Raw genomic sequence first — 15,132 nt, forward strand, 5'->3', positions numbered from 1 at the left:
CTTCCCAACATCTGATGGAATGAGAAACACACTCGCTCTATGGCTGGCCTGCTGACGCCACGGCGTGGGAGCAGAGTCGAGGGTGGAGGCCAAGTAAAACCCCTAATGCGTGTGTGAAAAATGACTCTATTTCTTCGTTTTCCCCGTTTGCTACTTTACATGTGCACATATCCACTTGGATTTCCAAGAATAAGATAAAACATGCAAAAGGACACCATCCACCCTGACCCTTATTCACAGCTTGTAGAAAACTCTATTATGCTTTAATCATAACAGAGGCATCTTTTCTTCATGTTTTCATGCATGCAGAGTAAGTGAAATGCTCCTTACTACTTTATAATATGTAACATTCAAGACTCACTATTTACTGCTGAGAATTCCTTGAAATGATTTGTTGAATTGACTCCTCTTTTTACTAAAATTACTTCAGCACATACAGCACTGACAAATTGCACTCTCAATTACGCATTTCAAAAGGCAGGCAAATTTCTAGTGCACAGAAATGCTTGATCATGAATGGAATAGGAAACAAATGTCACAACATCGATGATGAATTAAGTATGTATAGACAAAATGCTGCAAGCTACAGCCAAGAATAAAAATACCTGTTTCCTCTTGTTCCTCCCGTCTTGTTTTCTTGTGCCTATTTCACCTCATGCTCTTCCTACTCACCTTTTACTTCCTCACTTGCCCACTGACCTATGACCTCCTTTTGACCTTTTTCTTTCCTTGTTCTATTCTCCCAGTGGCACCTTTCACCTCCCACCCTCTCCACTTCATGGTAGGAAGTGTGTTCAGATCAGAGTCAGGCACAGGAAGCAGCTGGGCTAATCTACACTAGCGCAGAGCTACGTTTTAATCAAGCTAAACGGACAGGTCAGCAGAGAAAAAGGTTCATATTATCACTGCTACCTGATATATTGAATCCCTCCCTTTCCCTCTTCCCTACACCGCAAGGCCTTTATCACAGGCGGGAAGTAAACAAGCACAAAGGAACACAGACTAATGTATTAAGGCCTCCACTCCAAAGCAGTCTTCTCTGGATGTCTGGGAAAGTGCGTGTTGCAAAGGAGCATGCAGGCAGAGATTGGGAAGGAAGGCACGTCTCTCTCATTCGCTTTCCTCTCTTTTTCTCCCTCGGTGTACAGTATTTGTGAAATTAAAAAAGCCGTTATCTCCTGGAAACAGATCCTGTGCCACACAGATGGTTCCGTCTCTCTTCAAATGGGAGGCTGAGCCACTGAGTGCCGTTGTGTTACCAGTTGTACAGACCTTAATCTCAGCTCCAGCCTTCCTTCCGCTGCCTCCCTGTCTCTCTCTGCACAAACACACACACACACACACACACACACACACACACACACACACACACACACACACACACACACACACACACACACACACACACACACACACACACACACACACACACACACACACACACACACAAACTTCAACCCCTGAGATAAAAGTAGCGCCTGTGTACATTTCTCTAGGAAATACATATTTAAGCTTTATAGTGCAGAAAGAGAAGGGCCAGAGATTTTCTTGATGTGTCAAAGAGCAGTGGTCACTTTGAGGAGCGAGTTATCGCCTGGCATTTGAAGTCATTAGCAGTCTCAGCAGGTTGTAGGGTTGTGTTTGATGCTTTCCTCTCCATCTTTCAAGTGCTACCTCTGAGAAAAATCATCCCATTAAAGCTCTGAACTCTGTTAGTTATAATTGAAGGAAAGGTCTCTACATATAGACTTTCAGATGAACAGGTGTGTTGCAATTATGTTTGAGAACACAGACTTATATTTAATAGAATCACCTTGTGAAAGGGGATAGAAGTAAAGTTAGAATAGATATCCCTTTTGCCCTGCCTTATCATTTCACAAACTAAATGTATATCACATGCAAAACAAAATGCAAAATATCATCAAGTATCAAAGGAATTGTCATTAAACACATTTAATTAATTTCCTAATTTGTGTTTTTTTAATGACAATGTTAATGAAAACCTTCAAATTCAATTAAAATGATCATACCATATATTCTCATATAATTTCTCAAAGTTCTTATAGTCCAACGAAGAACCATTCCTTTATAGTGGCACTGTTGGCTGGCTACTTACTCTGGCCATGATTTGACAGTTGGTCACTTTAATCTCCGATTAATTAAGATAATCAGCATGTTATTGGCACCATAGTCACTCTCTTATTCCATCCCCTCACTCTGTTTTGGTGGTGGCGTCCCGTAGTCGGCTGGTGTCCCAGAGGAGTAACTGGTATTTATTTGCGGCAGCTTCCAGCATGAGCTGGCTGTAGGCTAAATGGAGAAACTGTCAAACCTTCCCTCGAACCTGTCACATAGTGCCCTCCTTCCTCCACCCCTTTCGGTTTCCCAGTTGTTTGTGTGTATGTGTTTGTCTGTGAATCCTATGGGGTCCTGCAGGATAATACAGAACACCCTAACCATGCCTGGCTAATGTCAGCAGCTATTGTTACTGTGCCTGCAGGCCAAATGAAGAGCTATGAGAGTGCTGGCAGGCTGGGGAGCAGTTCAAGCTACAGACAGTTTTGTCAGTGCTGACAGCTCCATAGTGACAGAGCAGACATTTAACACTGAATGAAATGAAATACATGACATCAAGCAGGAGAATGACTAATCTGCTGTTTGTTTTCCTATCTTAACTCTAAGTGACAGCTCAGTGTCAGGTTTTTAACAATGCACAAAGAATAAAAGTGGGAGCCGTGGAGAGAAATCGGCAGCTACTATTCTCACATTCAGTTTAACACACACACGTACACACACATGCACACGTAAAGATGTGTCTGGGTTTATTAAGGAAGAAGGACGGAGATGCTGCAGTTGCCGTGGTGTGTATGTGTGTGTGTTGCCAGGGTCAATTCTAAGTCTTTTGTGCTCCATAAATCAGCAGGCAGCAGCGGTGACGTAAGAACAAACAGAGCTGCTCTCTGCTGCAGCTGGCTGGAAAGAGGGAGAAACAGGAGAGAGGACAGAGAGGGAAAGAGAGAGCAGGACAGCAGCTGTCAGGCCTCCATCGCACACCTGTCACACAGGAAGTGAGCGCCGGCCACTGTTTCCTGGATACACCTCCTCAAACACTGCTCCTGGAAGAAACTGAGGGACATCTGCTGTGAGGGGGAGATATACAGGCAGTCAGACTGATACGCTAACAGATCAATAAAGACATTTGCTAAGGATGAGGCATTAATGTTAAATAACATGAGCTTAAAAGAAAATACTGGGTTAAAAAATAATAAATTCTCTCTATTGTCAGATGCAAGTGGTGTGTGTGTGTGTGTGTGTGTGTGTGTGTGTGTGTGTGTGTGTGTGTGTGTGTGTGTGTGTGTGTGTGTGTGTGTGTGTGTGTATGTGTGTGTGCACTGTTGAGAGGATGTTTGTGTTATTGCAGAGCTCTATGACAGACCGGTCACTCTGTGGAGACTCCAGCCTAACTCTCCCACAAATACAATAAGCCTACATGCCCTAAACTTAACAGTGGGACATTCCCACGCTTGCTCCTCTTAAATGCCCCTCCAACCCCAACAGACCCCCCTCTCGCTTCCCCCGTGACCAATATGAACTAATCCAGATGTAGTGTTGCCGCTAACAGATGTATGAACTACTTTCTTTACATGGCACTGCTCCTTTACTTTCTCAACTTCTTCTGCTGTCTCTGCTCTCCCCAGTCCCTCTCAAGTCTCCATGCCAAACTGATCAAAACAGCATTTGTTATCACTTGGTGCTACAGTGCTGATGATGAGGAACTTGGAGCGATTGTCTCCTGTTTTGTTTCTCCTCCCAGCCTCCAGAGTTGCTCTGTTGTGGCTGCTGTTGGTGGAAAAGCTTCTCTTTGTTTGTCAGGCTTGTCAGGTTGGGTCCTCAGGAGGCCCCCCTTGCCCTATTCCCAGGCTGCCCTTCATGCTGCCTGTATGCAATTAACAGAGTAATTAAAAGCCTGATGAGCTAATTGGTGCTGGGTGAGGTTGCAGGTGTTTGGATCGGGGAGCTTATTTATTGCACTCATTGTAAACATCCTCTGACAGGGGATGACAGAGACAATTTTCAAACCTGTTTTCTTTGTAACTCTTATTGCTTTTTTTAAGTGTTCATTGTTATTTTCAAATGTAACTATAAGAATTAAATCTTCCTCTTTTTCTCTCTCTTGCTATGCAGATCATCCGTATTCCACTGTGCAGTTTCAATTCTCAATAAGAGGAAGAAAAAGGGGAAAGTTTAGCCAATGTGTCTCATTACATGGTGAGATACAGATGAAATAAAACTAAGCAAAAAGTTTCAGGTCAAAGATAGCGCCAGTTCAATTTAGTAAGCTTAAGTCCTACACACAGGCAATGTTTTATGCTAATGCGGAACTCTGTTTCATACCAGTGTATCAACAGTGTACTGGATATTAAGATGAATGAGGTCTTGTTTAAAGGAGCCTACTAACTAAACTCATCTGAAAGAGGACTGACGATAGAAAATGTGATCTGACCTTGAAAAGTGGCTGCCTGAGGTTGAGCTCTCAGCTGGCAAAATTTGGCGCATGGCTGACAGGATGATGGAAAGAAGATTTGAATGAGAGGAAACAAAGGAGAGTTATCATGCAAAGCAGAGGCTACATGTTAATCCTTCTCTCTCTGCTCAAGCCTTTCTGTTTTTCTGACCCATTCCCAGATGTGAATGCACATTCACCCCCTCATATAGCTGTGTGTGTTTCTCTTTCTTGTCTCCTACTTCCTCCCCCATATCTCTCATGCTCTGTGGCAGCTGTGCTGGTGATGGCTGTGTGCCCATGGTGCAAGCTGGCTGTGGGGTCCCAGGTGGCGCACATGACAGTTATTGATGTTCAGGTGTTCAACTCCACTCACACAAAGACCCTGGAGCCACACACACAATCACGTAGACACTCACGAACATATACAAGCACATTACATATGCCGAAGAATATACACAGAATACAAAAGCAGTCATGTACTTGCTCAATTATGGACAAAAAATGCATATTCCATTATTGCTGCTGAGGACGAGTAAACAACGCAGGAACAAGTACATCAGAGAACTCATGCATACAGCTGTTGGGTTGTTTGGCGAGCAACCAGAATTACAGTTGGCAATGTGAGAGGAAAACAACAAAGTAGTTACTGTTCAAATGTATGCAGTCTAGTTTGTGTATGACTCCTATGGTCCGGTATTTGTGACCACATTATGTGTGTGTATGTATGGTGGGATAGCCAGTGTTGGTACCAGTGCCCAGTACAGTCCTAACACACTCCAGATGTGTCTGGCTAGCTCTGGAGTTGTTCTTGGCATAGCCGCCTCGGCCGAATGTCACAAATACTTTCCTTTATTTAGGAATGACTCCGAGTTTGTGGCTGGAGAAAAAAGGGAGGCGAGGATGGATGAATTGAGGAGGGTGAATCGAGCAAAAAGAGGAGAGGTAGATGAAAAGAGCAAATAAATGATTAGCAATGTGTAAGGACAGGAGAGGAGGAGGGGGAGAGGGGGGACTAAGATATGTAGAAGGAAAGAAGATGGAGAGGGCGGATAGAAGGAGGAGGGAGCGGTGAGGGAGCCAGGCAGAAACAGCTCCAGTCTAGCATCTGGATTTTATTAGCAGCCGTTGGGAAAATCTGAAAAGGAAGTTTTTTCTCTGCAAGCACGTCGGCAGCAGTGATATGCTGCACATAACCACTTCACTGCCGACGAGAGGAGCCAGGCCCTCCCAAAGGAGAACAGATGGTCGCTAGAACTTCAATACAATTACATCAATAACAGCTTTCACAGATATAAGCACTGTGTGACAGGATCCCTGCAGCTCAGAGACACAGAAGTACAACTCCTCTCCACCCTTAGCACGTCTAGCCTGGGATAAATTGACTTTAATCCATCCCCACTCCCTGCCTGTCCTCAAGTTATCTTTGTTTTTCTTACCAGTTCACCCAGTTTAAAGAAAATGTTGAAGCTTTGACCTAAATCTGTTGACTTGTCAAAGGTTTGCTCATGGTAACCTGATCAAAGACATGAGGGCTTTGTCAGTGCTTATTAAGGAGAACCCCCCCCCCCACACCAGCAGTTTGTTTTTTTGTTCAACATGTTTGCTCAGCCGGCACTGCATATATTCTAACACAGGGAATCTCAAGTAACATAGGGAAAAATATGTGTTTTTGTCCGCAGCATGAGCATATGCATTTGGTAAACTTGTGAGCATGTGTGCATACATTTGTGTATCTATTTGTGTACGCGTATGTGTGTGCTTGTGTGTGAATGCACTGTACCGGCCTGTCTCCCACCCTGTCATTAGTGAGGGCTTTAAAGCCTCTGAACTCTAAATCAGCTCAAGATGAAGTGGAGTCTGGGATCCGTCTGCAGAAGCAGGCTGTGTGCTGACACGCAAATATACTCTCGCACACACACACACCGACACACCGACACACCGACACACACACACACACACACACACACACACACGCTTACACAAAAACACATGATACCTGTGGCAGAGTTCAGACTTCCCACTGTTAGGAAGGTATATATCAGATTATAGTATCAGATGTAAAATAATCCGTTTTTGTAGATTGCTCTAGGTTAGAGGAGGATTGGTGTGTGCACCTACAGTATGTGTGTTACTGATGTCAGCAGTCTTTTTCTTTTAATGACATTTTGGCTCTTAGTGTGAAAGTGGAGGATGCTTTAGGTGCAGTATCCCCACGTCTTAGGTCCAGGGCTACAATCCTCATGTTTTGATACGAAGGCCTGGTGGGAGGCTGGGGGCCAGGGGCTCAGGCTCTGTTTGTGTGGACTCCTCAGCGGCCTGATAGGGAACAGATGTGGGAAGGCAGGCGGCCGGGCAGCCAGCCAGAGCAGCTGGGAGAAATTAAAAACAACAGCATTCCTAGAGACATGGGGAATTACAGTGGGAGGGAGGGATGTAAGGAGCGAGAGACAGAGGGAGAGTTTTAGGGCTATGTGGTCACTGACGAGAGTCTCTGTGGAGTACAAGAGATTGAATATACGGGGGATTTAAGGGGACTGTTGTGCAGCGGTTAGCTAAAGCTAATAAGTTGCAGCTGTATTTCCAGAGGAAGCACAGGCAAACATGCATACAGATGTGCATACAGTCAACAATAGGACAGATGCCAATGTGAAATGAGATCAAATTGTATCTTTAATGACTTGACATGACGTTATTTTTCTCTGTATTGTTTCTTTTGATGGGTTTAATGAAGGCAATTGTCCTAAATCTATAATGAGACCCCAAAAGAAAGTTTGACAAACCACTGCGTGTGAGCGTGTTTACAGTTGTAAAGTTCATGATCTGTGGTTCTGTGTGTCTCTCAGTGAATTGTTTTTCATCTTGTTTCATCATGGCACAATGAGAGAGTAGAAGACAGAGAACATTTTTAGAACTCAGAGTGCAGACTGTTTCTTTGGTGAGCAATCTTTTAGCCCTGATTATGTCAAATGTGCAGACATACAGCTGTTCAGAGTTCAGGCAGCAGAAAAGAAGAATTGTATTCTTTTATTTTCAGGCCAATACTGAATAGTGAATGTCTGGGAAGTATCTGTATCCTGAGCAGATGTATTCTCAGCTGTATTGATCCCAAAGTGGCTCTTCTCAGAGAGCCTGATAAAAACCTGTGGGGTGAAAGAGCTTGCAGACAGGAGCATGTGTACGCTTCATACCTGGAACTTTAACCACTGGTCTGTTTTACCTGATATACCAATCCCTCTATATTCGTACTTCTCTCGGTGTGAGTGTTTCGTCCTTCAGCACAAAGCACAATGGGAGCACAGATGGCACCGGCCGGGGTTGCAGACCTAGCAGACTTCCTGATGTATTAAAGTGAAATCCAGAGCATAGTGTGTATGTGTGTGCCCTGTCCCTGTAGCTGGTCAGATTAAACAGCTGTCCATAATCCCATGGTGGGAGCAGACAGACAGCACGTCCCCTTATCTTCCTCTCCTCTCCCCTCAAAGAAGAGACAAAAATAGCTGTGATGTAAACACAACATTTTATATCACCCTCTTGATCTTTCGATCACACGTGGGCTCAGTTTTGTTCATTTGAGTGTAACCTCAGACTTCACAATATGGGAAATAAACTACCCTCTATAACTTAGTCCTGCAGTACACTCTGCATACAGTGGCACAGTAAATTTGATCAAAGAGGAGGTTTACTGAAACATATGGCTGCCTCTCTACAGGAAGCAGCCCACCAATTTAGCATCACAGAGAGTTTGTTTGTGTGTTTAGGAGATCTTAAAAGAAAATGGCTGCATCTATTTATACCAGAACTCCCCATCTGCCTCTATCTACAACCTTGTGTTTGTGTTCAGTGCGTCTGGCATGGGGAAAACAGCGGAGTGCCCCTCGTGTTCTTGAGGATCACTGTGTCAATGGCCCTCGTGCACCACACTCCAGAGTGGCACTCTTTAAATACAGACACCAGCTGTTGAACGCGTCTACATGAGCTCTCAGAAATAGGCTAACACCAAGGGCCGAGGCCAACTGAGGCAGGAGTCCTGTGGAGGAAAACACTGGGTTCATATTTTGCTCATAAGGAGTGAAATAAATTAAAAAAAAACTTTATTTAAAAGTGATTATTATTGTTAGTTAGGGACTAGAATAGATTTAAAGCTGTAAAATAATTGTTCTGATGTTTAAAAGGCTTGACATTTTTATTATTAGTATGACAAGTTGTTATCTCTGATTATATTAACCCCTCTTTAGAGCTGGAAACATTGGTCTATTGAACACGTTTTTTATTGACATTCAGCACAAATAATAAAAAAGAGGCAATATATTCTCTGATTCCTGCCTCTCAAATTAGATGAATTGCTGTTTTTCGTTATTTGATTGTTAAGTTAATATTTACTTTCTTTATGGACAAAACCATATATATATTTTATAGACTATATAGTAAATTATTTAATCAAATAATCTGCAGATTAATCGATAATAAAAATGATCAGTTGCATCTCTACCTTTTTCCGTGTGTTTATTGCAGAAGCCTAGTCTCAGACAGAACCCAGGCAGAGTCCTTTACTGTGTGCACATGACAATATGAAATGTGAAATAAGCCTTTTGTTTGGGTTCCATATTTAAGAGATCAGATCAAGGTTGTTTTTCTGTAAAACATTGAGAGACAGGTAAAAAAGAGAAGGAAAAAAAACTGAGAGAAGCGATTTATTGGGGATCAATGAATGCCACATAAAGTCTATAATGTTGTTTACATCTGCTTTGCTGGTGCATAAAATATCTTAGATTATAAATGCATTGGTTTACTACACTTAATGGTGGTAGTGCAAAAATACACACATTAATGTCTAAGATGTAAACGGGGCTGTATATTGAATTGTTTATTGCTATGCACGCATTAATTGCGCTTCCTTCCAGTTAGACACATGTACACCTACTCTAAAGCTATCTTCTCACATGCTGCAAAAGTCATCACACCTCCCAGCTCAGGTTTACATTGCAGAAAGATCTGGTTCCAGCAGCTGCATCGCCACACAGACATAGACATAAAGACAGTCAACATATACATCACAAAAAAACAGACCTGCTGTTTGTGTATTCACAGTCAGACTTGTGTATGCAGTTGTGTGCAAGACAAAAATAAACTGTATGAATGGACTGCATGAGTCCCTCTGCCACACACACAATGTAAGGCCACAGTCCTCACACACTTGTGACCTCCAGAACATCCGTGTCATGTTTTCTTCTCATGTCCCACCATCCTTACACTTCACGCAACAGAGCCCCGGGTTGCCTTGTTTGGTACTGGCAGGGTGTCTGGCAGAGGACAGTGAAGCTTCTGGTAGCAGGACGGCGCTCTGCTGAAAGCCAGACCACAGTGATGGACAGCAGCAGATCCAGCTGCACTTGTCACTGACTGTCAAGCCGGCTGTCTGAACTACGGGACGAGAGGGGACAGGCGGGGAAGAGTGTGTGCATGTGAATATGTGTGTGTGTGTGTGTGTGTGTGTGTGTGTGTGTGTGTGTGTGTGTGTGTGTGTGTGTGTGTGTGTGTGTGTGTGTGTGTGTGTGTGTGTGTGTGTGTGTGTGTGTGTCTGGGGGTTGGAGGTTACAGTGGAGGGGCACTGATTGGGATGTCAGAGCTACATGGAGTGTATGTGTGTAAGAGAGAGAGAGGGAAGAGAGAGGGGGGGTTCAGTCAGCAGCAGCTGAGCGAGTGAGCAGGTGTTACTGTATGTCTCCCAGGCCCATGAATCTCCAACAAGAGAGACACAATGGAAGTTTGGATTCATTTCCACTCCCTGCATTGATTTGTTTTGGCTGTTTTCATGGGGCTTCTGGTTTAAGGAAACAATCGATGTTTCCCAGGTGAAAGTGTCAGTGGTCTCCTCCTTAACCAGCTGTCTCCACTTTGTCAATAGTTTTTTTTTCATACTGGAGCTCCATCTTTATGATCCTCTTCTTTTTTTTTCTCCCTCTTTCAAATGGCAGGTAGCAGAGTGCAGAAGGTTGGAACAATGCCAGATTCACCTGCGGATGTGAAAACCCAGCCCAGATCCACCCCACCCACCATGCCTCCTCCACCCCCGGCTGTTAGCCAGGCATCCAATCGTAATGCTTCATACACCCCTGCTACCAGTAAATCAAGTAAGGAGCCTTTCATTACTATTTTCTGTGATAAATGACACTTTATGGTTCACTTTATGCTGTTAAACATGTGGCTATAGTCCAAATGTGTTATCTAAAGTGTAACTTTACCTTAACACAAACAGTTGTTTTTTCCTAAGTATTGCTAGATAGATACATGTTCCCTTTGAAACAGTTGTTAGCCAGACAGGTGTGAGAAAAACAGTGAGCGGGACGACCTGCTTAACCAGCAACCCATCGCTGAAACAGATCTAACTCTTCACTGATTTTGACACTCCTTCTCTACATACCTGACATGCATATCCTAGTGTTTTGTCTAGATGAAGACTGTGCAATATTGAGGTAACCATTGGCCCAGAGGTTAAGATACTGTCAGTGATCACTATGTCCAGGGTTTGATTCCACATTGTCTTTCGCAGTCTCACTCTCCCGTTTTTCCCACCAATTTTCAACTAACAACTGCCCCCTTTTTTTCAAAATGATCCTACATTTGCTTTGAAAGTAAACTTGTATGAATAATTTTATACTGACAAGGTTTCACTGTGTTGTTAAGCTCTGCTACAGGCTAAACTAAAAGGATTCACTCATCAGTCTGTAATAAATGACACAATTGAATACACTTCTGAAACTGCAGGGAATCTACATTGCACCACACAGCCATTTGACTCTCTTACATCAACTATCATGAACACTTTATATGCTTGTGTAAAGGGAGAGACATTTCAAATATGTGTTTCTTCCCTGTTGAACAAGTGTTGGAGTCACTTGTGTGTCAGGTGTGTCTCTGCAAGCATCTATCCTTGTGTGTGTCTTCTGGTTTGTAGAATGCCCTTGCTAGTGGGACAAGTGTCTTTGAGCGCATGTGCGAGTGCGGCTGTGGCATTGTGTGGTCATGTGTGTCCGTGTTGTTTACCAGCTGGTTGGGCGACGAGGGCTAGGGTGGCGTTGCAGTGTATAGACTACTTTCTTCCCTATATAGCAATGACAGGCCATGTTGTTTCACCTGTTGTGGCGGGCGGCCAGAAGTGTAGCTCTCTCCCTCCTCTAAAACCAGAACACAAGTGCTGCCTGTTGGGATCACATGGGTTAGTCCATATGTGTTCAGGCCCTCGAACTAAAGATTAAAGCAACAAGCACGTCAAGAAGACCCGCATAACTTGACTTATTTGGCACGCAAACTGTAAATAGTGTTGTTTTCATGTATGTTTACAAAACATAGTACTGCAGTCAACAATAGCTCATTGCGAAATTCTTTGAATACATTTTGAATGAAATGAAGTCGCTTCAGTGCTTATAAAATGATAGTTTGAATGTAGTTTAAGTGCTTTCATATGCTGCCATAATGAAATGCAATCATTAATGTATGGGTACATTTCTATACAGTTTGATTAAAGAGAAATACATCTGTTACAATTTGTCATCAATTGTCATTCAAACCCAAATAACATTCACACTGACGATACACATCATGCTTAAAAAGAGTAGAACATTTCACTAAATAACTTTATATTTTCTCACGTAAATGTAATATGTACTTAGCATGCATTTGCACGTGTGTGTGTGAGTTATTTGTGAGTTTGATTGTGCCGGCAATACAAGGAATATGTGAGTGATTATAAATATCTGAGTGCTGAGTCTATTCTAAACCTTAAAGCTGCAAATCTACTTTCAGCTGGTGGACATGTGTAGGGCCAGATTTAGCTACACACCTGCTATTGGGATAAAAGTAACACAGGCCACGGCACTATTTTTGGCACCTCTTTAACAAGTTCCTGTTATAGTTGTGTCCTAGTGAGTGAGTGAGTGAGTGAGTGAGTGAGTGAGTGAGTGAGTGAGTGAGTGAGTGAGTGAGTGAGTGAGTGAGGGGGAGAGGGGTAGAGGGTGAGGAGCAGAGTGGAATAGACTGATACAGGGGGAGATGGAGGGGGATGGGGGTGTCAGATGGTACCACTTATGAGACAGCTGAGGTTACAGCAAACACACACACAAACACACTCACTCACAGGGCTCAATACAACTGGCAGAATATTGCACCACTGAAGTCATGATGTGCGTCTCATACGACAGGCTTCAAATGTAGGTTTTTTGTGTGTGTTACTAATATTTAATCTTTACCACAAACTCCTCTATTAGCAGGATATAAGTGCATCTGCCCTCATCACGCCCCCAGATCTGTCAGATGCCCCCAGGGCTCTCAAAAACTACTGACCCAATTCACATAGTCTCTTCCTTCTGTCTGATTATCTGTAGTGCTGAATGGAAGCAGCCACTCTCCTACGTCGCTGAACGGTGCTCCGTCCACTCCTAACGGCTTCAGTAATGGACCGGCCATGTCTTCGACGGCTTCGCTTTCCAACCAACAGCTCCCGCCAGCTTGTGGTGCCCGGCAGCTCTGCAAACTGAAGCGCTTCCTGACCACACTGCAGCAGTTTGGCAACGACATATCGCCTGAGATCGGAGAGAGAGTGCGCAGCCTTGTGCTGGGGCTGGTGGTAAGTTGTGAAGAATCTTTCCAAAATCCCTCATTTATATACATTTATTCATTTATAAATTGCATACAGTTTTCTCCAAAATTAATTTGTATATATTGAGCACAAAAGATAAGAACCATGGATTTACGAGTTAAAAAAATATTGGGGACATTTGTCTCTTTGCGAATCTCTTGCTTACCCTCCGTATTGTCTTTGGGCAGAACTCCACTCTCACCATCGAAGAGTTTCACTCCAAACTTCATGAGGCCACCAACTTCCCTCTGAGGCCGTTCGTCATTCCCTTCCTAAAGGTAAATTTACTGATTGATGTTTATATGGCCAGTGTTCAGGACTGTGTGTGTTTGTGTGTGTGCAGACAATGTATGTATGTCCTTCCTCGGTGCTACTTCATATTCCTGCCTTCCAAACAGATATACAGTAGAGAGGCTAAAAAGGAAACCTTGTATTGATTGGAAACTGTTACTGTGTTGAGTGTAGAAAATGTTGAGGAGTGCTTGTGATTGTCCGTTCGCACAATTGTTGTTTTTGAGTGTGTCAGACCCCATGGCATGTGATGAGCCTCCACATCTGGGACATTACAGCCATGGCTGCGTTCTATCAACCAGACAGTTCTGAGAGGGCTATTTGACAGCACTGACACACACACACACACACACACACACACACACACACACACACACACACACACACACACACACACACACACACACACACACACACACACACACACACACACACACACACACACACACACACCCTGGAGGGAGAGAGAGCCACATGGCAGAGGAAGGTGTCAGGAGACCTCTCTTATCTCCTCCTGTCTCTTCATCTATCACTTCCTTTTTTCTCTCGCTCTAATCTGGCATTATTTCACTCTCACTCCATCTATCTATTATTCCAGCATGACTTTCTAGCTCACCTCTTGTCCATTTAACACTCTGCCTTACTTTTACATTGGCTCAATAAATCTATATCTTCCCTTCTACAATTTATTTCTCTTTTAATCCAGAGTTGTCTGTCTTCTCTCTCTTCTTTACCAAAGGCAAACCTGCCCCTGCTCCAGAGAGAGTTGCTGCACTGTGCCAGGTTGGCTAAGCAGACTCCAGCTCAGTACCTGGCCCAACACGAGCAGCTTCTACTGGACGCCAATGCAAGCTCGCCACTCGACTCCTCCGAGATCATGTTGGAGTTGAATGAGCATGGCAAGAGAAGGACCCCTGACAGGTAGCGTATCTCTATTAATTACAAAAAAACACACTAACCTGGGCGGATATGCACACACTTTGGTCAACTCCTGCCGAAGCTCGGTTTTATACAACTTATTTAAAGGTATTTTAGAATGCCAAACGACAAGAGGAGGCTATAAATCTTCTGTGCGGGAGGCGGAAGTCTGGACAGCCCCGATGCCAGGTTGGCTCTGCCAGCTGTCTGGGAGGGACGGGGGAAATAAATGTACTGTAGGAAAACAAAGAGAGTGTGTGAGAAGCAAAAGAGAGAGAGAGACAGAGAGGGAAGGGAAGAGGGAGTTAAGTACTGTAAATGTCCTCAGCACAACCCAAATACAGTGAAAAAGACCAACAGCGGGCTGCAATGGTCCCACATTTCTCCCCAGAGCTCCACTTAATTCATCCAGCTAAGAAGATGACAAAAGACAACGTTTGCTGGCATTTTCCATTGTTCTTCTTCATTCACTTGCTGGCACCGTCATTCTTCTTTTCTGATCACTTTTTCACCTGTCTGTCTCTCTCTATCACTGTCTCTCTCTTCCCTTCTCGAACCCTCATGTCCTCTCTCGCGCTGCCTGACCTGCGGGTTCCCAGCAGCTGTCCATATGCCAGGGATGTCCAGATGGTGATGTACTGACCGTAACACTGAGCACATGTGTGTGGGGAGGTGGGCAGTGGTGGTTTGGATGGGACTAGGGCTTGGAGCCGAACGTGCAATCCCACTGTAATCCACACACCTCCGCCTACTGACCTGTGGCTTATACACAGCTGGGGGT

General features: G+C 43.9%; 1 protein-coding gene across 4 annotated transcripts in view; it reads left to right on the forward strand.

Annotated features, from left to right (window-relative positions):
- cbfa2t3 (CBFA2/RUNX1 partner transcriptional co-repressor 3) overlaps nucleotides 1–15,132 on the forward strand; it is a 41,292-nt gene that overhangs the window by 12,298 nt on the left and 13,862 nt on the right. For all 4 annotated transcript variants that reach the window (XM_063881687.1, XM_063881685.1, XM_063881686.1 and 1 more), the window contains 4 exons: nucleotides 10,483–10,638; nucleotides 12,889–13,130; nucleotides 13,331–13,420; nucleotides 14,173–14,354. In XM_063881687.1, the coding sequence (XP_063737757.1) occupies nucleotides 10,483–10,638; nucleotides 12,889–13,130; nucleotides 13,331–13,420; nucleotides 14,173–14,354 (670 nt within the window). The remainder of the gene's footprint in view (nucleotides 1–10,482; nucleotides 10,639–12,888; nucleotides 13,131–13,330; nucleotides 13,421–14,172; nucleotides 14,355–15,132) is intronic.

This window comes from Eleginops maclovinus, chromosome 4 (genome assembly GCF_036324505.1).
Source record: "Eleginops maclovinus isolate JMC-PN-2008 ecotype Puerto Natales chromosome 4, JC_Emac_rtc_rv5, whole genome shotgun sequence".
In the NCBI taxonomy this organism is placed as follows: Eukaryota; Metazoa; Chordata; class Actinopteri; order Perciformes; family Eleginopidae; genus Eleginops; species Eleginops maclovinus.